Source organism: Nomia melanderi, chromosome 2 (assembly GCF_051020985.1).
Source record: "Nomia melanderi isolate GNS246 chromosome 2, iyNomMela1, whole genome shotgun sequence".
NCBI lineage: Eukaryota > Metazoa > Arthropoda > Insecta > Hymenoptera > Halictidae > Nomia > Nomia melanderi.
The window spans coordinates 11,787,195-11,796,680 of record NC_135000.1 but is presented as its reverse complement, the minus strand read 5'-3'; the positions used below and the strand labels follow the sequence as shown (position 1 = coordinate 11,796,680).

General features: G+C 30.4%; 1 protein-coding gene, 1 long non-coding RNA gene and 1 other non-coding gene across 4 annotated transcripts; 2 read left to right on the top strand and 1 right to left on the bottom strand.

Annotated features, from left to right (window-relative positions):
- Positions 1-1,009: 1,009 nt before the first annotated feature.
- LOC116430787 (5S ribosomal RNA) lies at positions 1,010-1,128 on the top strand. The gene has a single exon (XR_004235787.2). It is a non-coding gene; the product is annotated as a 5S ribosomal RNA (ribosomal RNA).
- A 397-nt stretch (positions 1,129-1,525) lies between these two features.
- LOC143174190 (uncharacterized) lies at positions 1,526-2,648 on the top strand. The gene is made up of 3 exons (XR_012997927.1): positions 1,526-1,673; positions 1,788-1,931; positions 2,167-2,648. It is a non-coding gene; the product is annotated as an uncharacterized LOC143174190 (long non-coding RNA).
- A 438-nt stretch (positions 2,649-3,086) lies between these two features.
- LOC116430755 (high affinity copper uptake protein 1) lies at positions 3,087-8,238 on the bottom strand. 2 transcript variants are annotated; one of them, XR_004235771.2, is made up of 6 exons: positions 8,147-8,238; positions 7,931-8,064; positions 7,784-7,843; positions 7,203-7,450; positions 3,496-3,947; positions 3,087-3,369 (listed from the first exon to the last, which is right to left on the bottom strand). XR_004235771.2 is itself a non-coding variant. In XM_031985300.2 (5 exons), exons 1-4 carry the CDS (start codon positions 8,150-8,152, stop codon positions 7,252-7,254), a joined length of 399 nt encoding a protein of 132 aa, XP_031841160.1. In that variant the 5' UTR covers positions 8,153-8,238; the 3' UTR covers positions 5,706-5,916; positions 7,203-7,251. The 2 variants fall into 2 exon arrangements, 1 of the variants encoding a protein (XP_031841160.1); XM_031985300.2 differs by lacking the exons at positions 3,087-3,369; positions 3,496-3,947 and adding an exon at positions 5,706-5,916.
- Positions 8,239-9,486: the final 1,248 nt, after the last annotated feature.

The following is a 9,486-nucleotide window of genomic DNA, read 5'->3' as shown; positions in this document are numbered from 1 at the left end:
CTCACTAGATAATAATAATAACAAATACTTTATTATATTATAATTCGCTATCTCGCTAATTGTTAATCGCTAAGTTACTTTATGCCTCGCTTAAAGTATCACGCTCAACTCAGGTCACGCTCCACAATATGTTCCTCTCTACGATCACGCACAAAATGTCTATCGCGCACGCATTCCCACTCTCTTTTAACACACACCCCCATTCGCTCTGTCTTTCTCACCCTCGCACCCTTCTCACTCGCATCTTTCGTCCATCGTCAAAATTCACGCAGTCACGTACACGCTTTTCTCACGGTCCAGTCGCTCAATTCCAGACACTCTTCCTCGCATTCTTTCAGCCACTCAAGATTTTCTAAACGCAGTCACACTATTTTCCAAACATCCCGGCGCCGGTCCGTCGCAATACGATCTGGTCGCCCTTACGCACGCACAACAAACCATTCATCCTACAATTGTAATATTCGGGCCCCAACGAATGTTGCAATTACCCAATTGTAAAAAACGTTGGAAATCTGGCTAAGAAGTCAAAAGGGTGTCAGGCAATAACATCTTGTGATCGGGTTCGGACAGTTGTTCTGCGTGAACGACTGCATTATCCAGATGCCATGTCCTTTGTCAACCCCGTCGATGCTCGTCAAGGGCCTGCAGATGTTGGAGTTGCAACGAGGGATATACAGATAAAGATATAGATGCTTTTCCTGTCGACATTCCCAGGGAAAGCTAGCGATCTTGCGAGGCTGGGCATCGATACGCGAAGAAAAGTCGCGACGACAAGGAGTTGGAGCATTTTGTAATCATATTCGTACGAGCGAGTCCTTGCCTCTGTATGCGGAACATATGACATTGTAAAAATTAACAGAAAAATATACGTATTGTAAATACTAGTCAGTGGTGCCTCCTTAGTACATTATAGTATTTCTTACACAATGTTTACTGTATAATTTTTATCTAGTAAATTATTTTATTACATTTTATATACTTGTGTTACACATACTTCAAACGTATTTTAGGCAACGTTCATACCGCGTTTAATGCACCGGTTCTCGTCCGATCACCGAAGTTAAATAGCGCTGGGCGTGGTTAGTACTTGGATGGGTGACCGCCTGGGAATACCGCGTAATGTTGCCCCATATTCTCTTTTTTCGTCAAAAATCATATGAACAAGTACAAAATGTAGATAATTTAAAGTGCATACAAATTGAACAAAGTTTAACATATAAGCAAAAATTTATAATTAGATGTAGAATTTTCTCCTTTAAACCTGTGTTTGTGGTCAAGTACAAACATTTATTTTTAAATGTCATACATAGTGCAACGCTCGCATCTTGGCCGAACTCCCGCAAGCCACTATCATGAAGTGCAGAGGGGCAAGGGTGACGTCCACTGGTGGTGCGGCTCGGTAGTCATGGCAACAGTAACGCCTCAGTATCGGCACGTTAAAGAACGCAAGCGAAACGGAATGCGATGAAGTGAGATGTACTTACGAACATTGACATCGGATTTCGTTTCGGCGCGGCAGCGACTTTTTATGTTTGCCGAATATCGGGACATGTAAGCTGGGTTACTATGTTTTCTGGAAGGACCGTGGTGAAACGTGCGGCAAATTCCTCTTGCCTCTGAGCACTTTTAACGTGGCTTTAGACGTAAGAGCTACACTTTGCACCAAACCTAAGGTTAGAACAGATATAGAGATGGGTTGTCAACACAAAATATTCTTATAAAAGTTTTGTTAAAATTTGTAAACAGTGGTATTGGAACAATCCTTTCAATAATATCATGTTTTGCAGACATATATCGGTATTACTTTTTATGAAGGGAAGACTGTATGTGCAAAATTAAAAACGTTTGAAAGTACGGTAATGTTCGAAAGGTAACATTAAGGAAAACTGTATTTAAAGTATGGAATGTTTCTGAAATCGTGGTATGAACGAGTAAGAAATAACAAATTTTTTAATAATATGTTTTGTTTATGAGCTAATTACGTTCGAAAATTGTTGATTATGTATGGTATAAATAAAAATTTCTTACTAAGCCTGTTCATGTGGTAAATTCAATTATTTATAAAATTAAGTCTACTATGAAAAGATTTCATTTTCAATCAATTATAATTTTAAAAAGTACTTTCATCGTACCACATGTGTAATTCAATATTATTACTCATTTTAGGATATTTTTATACTTATGGTCCTATGGGTAACTTGTTTTGAACTTAACTTATGAAAATATTTTCCTATGCATACATAGATGATCACCAAATGTTTTACAACTATATTCGTAAGAACTAAATAAATATGTATAAAAATGTTTCTCTGTCAAAAGTTTATGTACTATTATAATACAAAGAGGAATAATTTAATTCAAATGTTGGAAATGTTTTAATCAAAATTTATACCTATCTGTTTATCTGATGGGTATCCATGTAGTTATAACATTGAATATATTTGAAGCATCAGTTCTCTAATGTGCAAATACTTAAAAAAATTAGTTCTCAGTCGGGTTCTGTTTGCTCTAATAAAAAAACTCTTAAGTATTCTTATAAAAGTTTTATCAAAATAATAGTCACATATAGTTGTTTTAAACATTTTAATTCAACATAAATTTGTTTTCAAATCAATAATATTAACAAGTGGGTAATATTTGACAGAATAAGGAAAAAAATTCATGATTTTTTTACATCATTTGTATCAAGTCTGTTATTACTATAAGTAAGTGTTAATAAAAAAGTACACATAGAAAATTTGGCATTTTTAAGTGGCTAAAAAAAAGTAGCATACATGAATTGAATTAATTTTAATTATTAATTAAATTTTTAAATAATCAACTTTATGTGTTATTTCACAACTTATACATTTATTACCTTAAGTATAATTTTTGTAGCGACTGACTTTATTTAGAATGTCATTTTTGTCACTTAAGATTAACATGTTCATGAAAATAATAATTGTAATCATCTGAAAATAAAATAAAATAAAGTTAATTGAAAAAACCATTGTAAAATGAAATTTATTAGAAAAATAATTATACAATTTTTAACTTAGAGTTTAAACTTAAACTTTCTTTACATTTAATTAATGCATTTCATTTACATTTCAGTAATTGCTGCTCCAATGTTTATTAACTATCTGGTATATTTCCCAGGAAAAATAATTGCAAGTAACTGTACAAATTTAAATATTAAAATATCCAATATTAAATGAATAAAGAATAATTATATTCTTTGTAGTCGTTTGAACATGAAGATAAAATTTATAAAAGACAGACACATGAGGGACTTCATTACTAAAGTCTTTAATGTCTCACTGTGAATCTAGAAATAATATAATATCTTAACCTGATATATCTGTGTTTCTCATGACTTTTTGAAATGTTCTATAAAAAGATAAAGAATGAACATTATAAATCATTTTAACTGAATCGCATAAATATATTACTGTTAATATTATGTTTTTCTTTCTAATATAAGTTATGAAAATATAAATTGAAATGTGTACGTACTGTTAGAAAGTTGAACTGTCAAAAAGGACAAATTTACATATGTGAATCATGATGACCTTCGTGGCCTGCATGGTCGTCATGGCCGTCATGAGATGTGTGGGGATGATACATTAGGAAAAATGTTATACACCAAATACAGAACAGACAGATCAGTATAAGAAATGTCACAGCGTTAAATTTATCCCATCCAAACAATATATCATTTACTGATTCAAATTGCCTTCTGTACACACATGGTGTGCTTCTGTTATAAATTGTTTCTGTACTTTCACTATTAGGTATCATCTTCAATTTGTTCCACTCTAAGTTTATATTAAATATGTTATAATTGATCTGTATTGATTAATTTTATAGAGACACAGGTGGATTATGACTATGGTGTAAATAACTTCTTTCAATAAGCAGGCAACATCAATTAACAAATTTTTATCTTCAGTTGATTAAAACATTTCCTATAACAAGAATAACAATTACTAACATTCAATTAGAAAAGAAATGCTGGGTAATCATCTTATACTTATTAATTGATGTAAAAACATAAACAAATAACAATAGATTTTATATATCTTTTCATAAGTGTTTTATAAATGAAATATAATTATACAAAATGTTAATAATTTCACCTTCTTAACATTTGAAAACTTGATATAATATTGATATTATAAGGTATATTTTATAAGAAACAAATAATCTTGCTAAAAAAGTGCTGTATTAACTTGATATATGTTTTTATTTTAGTATTATTTTTTCTTTGATTATAATTCAATCATTTAAAACAACTTTGTTTACATTCAGTAATAAAATTTGTTTAGACTGTGAATTGAGTATTCAACTTTTAATGATTGAATTATAATGAAAGAAAAAATAGTACTAAAATAAAAACATATATCAAGCTAATACAGCACTTTTTTAGCAAGATTATTTGCTTCTTATAAAATATACCTTATAATATCAATATTAGATAGTAAACACTAAAAGTATTCAAATGAAGGGTTTCTCAATCTGAATTATTATACACATTTTTGTTTGTATCTTAAATTGGATCATAATGTATAATTATTCTTCAGTTTGTAAAAATAAGTCTATTACAGTTCAATTTGCAAATCTGAAAAAATGTGGGTATATGTAAGATATACAAAATACAAAATATTAATTTTTTTTAATTTCTTCAGAAAAATATGTAATGTTTCAAAACGTCAAGAACTTCTAAAAATGTTTATATAGACACATAACATCTTTAAACTCTTATAACTTTTTTTTCATGTACTTCAGTGTAGAGCTAATAGTTCAAAAACAATTTTAAGTTTAAATTAGGTAAGTACAGTGATGCCTGCTTAAATTTTACAAAACTCAGAAGCCAGTAGGGAAATTCTCGCGACTAGGGGACAGTTTGTTGCTTCGAGCATGACTCGAGATGGACGCAGTACGATGAGCAGTGACGGTTAGGACTCGATACTCCAACGTTATACCGCGATTTAAAAACAATGAACATACACGCGACAAATTTCATTTTCACAATGGATTGCTAAGATGCTCCCGATTAAAACGAGTCCAAACATAACGTAAATTGGCTAGTTTTATTGATTTGAAACGTCCATATGTTTAATTTTGTTGTCTGTATTAAACCAGAAAAATTAGTCCGATTTTTGTCTTGTTTGGGCTAGTTTTAACACGTCGCGACCACGCGTCACACATGTGTGATACAGCAATTCGTTCAGAGAGCCCAGCGTCACATACTGTTATATCAAAATATCACACATATATGACACTTACGTAAAATGCTGTGTTTTGTTTATTTAGCTTGTTTAAATGTATAAAAATTATGTTATTTATATAATTTTTATGTATGATATGTTATTTATATATCACGCGAAACAATTGCAAGAAAGGCACGGTCCACAGTAAGGGTATTTCAAATCTGAACGTGTTAATCGGAAGAGTCTCAACTATCCATTGGTACTACAATTATAAAAATAGGATTAAAATTATGGAAAATGAAATTTTCTTCATTAGATGTTTAGTTTTTACAGTCGTGGCATTCTATTGATGTGTCTCTGTTCCCTTTCTTTTCTTTGTATTCATTCTTTATCCTTACCTACTGAGATAAGTTCGTCCAGCTCGAGGAACTGACTAGTTGGAGAAGAGTGGGGATGCATCTGAGAAAAACCGTACGGATTTTATTGAAATTTATGCGGACATCACTGTAAATTTGTATATGTAACTTTTAGTTATATAATGAACACTTCATTAATATAATTTTACTGTAAATAATATAATTCAAATACTGTGGTATATGAAAGCAGTGTAGATGATTATTTTGTAAGTAGAAATGATTAGTGCTATCTGATAAAGACTTCCGCACGTGAGAACATCCGCTCACGTTAGCCAGATCATCGATTGTTTAGAGTGCATATCAGGTAACTGCGGGTCAAAGATTGAGTGTGTATTGTAGGGAATCAGTAGAAATCGTCAGAAGTACAACCTTAGTCGGTAACCGTCGTAATATTATTATTAAAATGAAATATAACTTAATTATATTAAAATTATAATAGCATTTAACTAACAGTTCGTATTTCCACATTATTCTATAATATTTCCGTTGTCCATTTTAACATGTGTATGGCATAGTAATAGTAATTTTTGTATTTTCAAAATTTTGAATAAAATCAAATAATTAATACAATATTTATTAATAAAAATTTGATAATTATTTATTTTAAGGGACATCGCGGATATTAAAGGAAAATGTAAAATATTTTTTAACGAATAGCTCATAAACTATAAGAGGTCGTCAAATAATATATTTTTCTTAATAACTTCATTGACGACTTCTTATAGTTTATGAGATATTAAATTATTATAACGTGTATTATATAATATATTTATATACACTTTTAATTTTACTTGCTTTACGTAATGCAAAATTGGAATTGTTATAAAGATATAACGTGAGTAGTTAATATGCTAAGAAAAAATTCTATACTACATTTGATGCATACTGTAAACTGCATATATTACAATTACGTAACATAATAGTCATTTAAATAAATCAATAAATGGGAAAATATATAAATACGGCAAATTTGGATCAAAATGACCCAACATTCGTCACGTGAAGCTTAATATTACTTAATTTTTATATGTCAACAACATGTACAAAAAAGTTATCATTGGATTAAAATTAAATAGTATTAATTCCTTGCCGTATTATTTTCTTTTACAACTAAGCTTGTGTAACTTTTTACTATTAACAATTTGGGAGAAACGCAAAGAAATTTTTGTCCCATTATAAATGCAAATTTATTTTAAAGATACCAAAGTGGTAGTAACAAAACAGGCATTTACTTTGATCCAGGCGCAAAGAACAACGTTGATTTTTATAAAATTAAGTTAGAAAACTTCATCACGAATCCCACTTGTCATTGTACGGTAAGGGGTTAATATGACTATCCTTTCGTTTAATTTTTGAAGTATGCATTGAGCAGATAGTTTGTGATATGTATGAAAATAAATCACATATTCGTACATTAATTACTATTGCGGAAAGAGGTGTGTGCCAATCGAAGTAAAGAAATGTAAAGTTATCTTCGTGTAATGACCATTACTTTTAAATGTACTTAATGCATTAGGAACGTATTAGAATTAATAATAATTTATTCTTAATTCTGATTCTTTTTATGAATAATAAAATAAGATTTAATCCGCACCTGTCTGTCCAAGTTCCGATTTGTTGTAGATAGTATACTAGAACGTATATTACAAACAGCAGTCGATATTGTCACCGCTGGACTTTCCCCAGGAAAATAGCCAATATCCTAGAGCAGTACCAATTGCAACAGCCAAACACAGCCAAAAGTTGTATGTCATAAAAATTAACATAAGAAAATATCCGATGATCAGTTGTATTACATGTGTGACTGTTTGAATGAAATGTACTTTGGAGAAGAGTAATGTCCTGAAACAAAGTATACTCGAAAGGCACTCATGGCTTGATAAGATACGAATGATATAGGTCTTTATATTGAGATCAATACTTCTTTTATAATCTGTACACAAAAGTTAAACTTTGTAATTCGAAACTTGTCAGTAGTGTAAAAATATTAATGAACACTTAATAACTATATGTACTATTCATGTTAGATATGTAAATGTTTTAATTAATTTCTTTTTTTTATTACGAAACAAAGTATTTAACTCTTGTAGTATTGAACATAAACTACCAGTTTTAAGACTAAAGTAATTTAACCGAGAGAATCGAAGTAAAGACAACATTTTTTAAGATACATACGTTCTTGATTTTTTACTTGTAAGTCTTGAAAGGCGTGCAGTCTCAATGTAAAGGTGATCGCTATAATATTTAAAGGAAAAAGACATAAATTAATATAGAGATTTATCTTGGTAAATATTTTTCCACTACTAACGTGATATTATTTACCGATAACTCTTTAATCCTTCATATATAGTCACTAAAAGTATAATTCCAAGCATTGACCATCCAAGCCCTTGCCAATCCACTACATGCCATTCGTCAAACAAAATAATTTCGTTTTCACCAATATGAAATGACATCTGATATAAATTTACTTTATGAATTGGAAAAACTAAATGTTTTCATTATAACATAAGCGTAACGTAGTGTGTCGATACTTGCCTGCATATTGCTACCGTAAAATGATGTATTCAATGTGGTCAAGCAGACTGCATGCACTTTAATACGATCGTCAAGCTCCAAGTTTCGTTGTTTTATCAAATCTTATCAAATCAGATAACATGTTTTCGTTATCATTTGTCAACTCAGGAAACGTTTACATTTAAAGACTTATATTACCTATGAAGAATTCCAGAACAACACAAGTCAACCAGTCAACATTTCGAAAAAATTAATCTTTCTTTTCATGTGTGTTCATTCATTCATTATATATTTTGTTGATCCTTGTTGCAACCATTGATTACAGGTAGATCCTTATTACGAATACATTTTTTATATTATTAAATAGGTCGGAGTAAGCTGAAAACGGTTACATCAAAAACTCATATGGATAACGTTAAAAAGTGGACTCGTTCTGTTTGCAGTTTATGAGTACTTTTATTTCTGAGTAAAAATATATATATTTTATTAAATTATATAGGAAAGAAAATATTCCACAGTAAAGTATCACTATTACCTTCCTTAATTGTAAACAGAAATATAAAAAAATGATAACATGTATAATTTAAGTTCAGAGACGTTTCGTGGAAAAGCTGCAGCAATATTAACGTTAAATACTAAAATAGTATTTATGATATATTTACCAAAGACTTCCGAAAATATTAGTCTTTAACATTTGGCGACCAAATACGTGGAAGAGGAACAGTTAGAAAATAACCGGTTGACCATCATCGTGTCATAAATTCGTATTTTTGGAAATAATAAGTTCATGGTGGATCATAACGGTTCTTCAAGACCATCATGTGCTAGGAGAGTGAAATATCAGAAAGGTCCGCGAGATAGCCGAATTCCCTCCTACCCGCAGGCCAAAGGGTTGCTACTTCGTCCCTTTATTGAAACTAGGCCTTAGGCGCACTAGAGGCAATAACAGAACCTCAAAAGAATTAGTTAGCCGATTTTTTGGGTAAGAGAGTTTCAGATACGGAAAAACCTACTAGTTAACCCCTTGTCCTACAATTTAATTTCATAGTGGCACTTATTAGAACTACTTATCGTTAATAATGAAATAGTAAAACATAAAATTCCATGCTCTAACTGTGTGTAAATTTACTCTAAACCATAAAAATTGTTAATAAGAAAAATAATGTTTCGTTTGAACTAAAAATAACTGGATGCCATTTATAATTGTTAAACAATACTTGAAATGTTCGCTACGAGTCTGACACTATATTATAAGGCAAGGGGTTAAAATAATTTCGAGTAAACAACATTAGAGTTTTCTTGAACTAGTTAGATTTTGTGTTTTTAACAGTCTTTAATAGTGTTTTTAGCATAATACAATT

What these genes read in the sequence shown, in the direction of transcription:
- LOC116430755 (XM_031985300.2), bottom strand. An exon ending in GAAGGATTAAAGAGTTATCG is followed by an intron (nt 7,844 to 7,930) that starts GTAAATAATATC and finishes TAAATATTATAG; the next exon opens with CGATCACCTTTACATTGAGA. An exon ending in ACAAGTAAAAAATCAAGAAC is followed by an intron (nt 7,451 to 7,783) that starts GTATGTATCTTA and finishes ACTTTGTTTCAG; the next exon opens with GACATTACTCTTCTCCAAAG.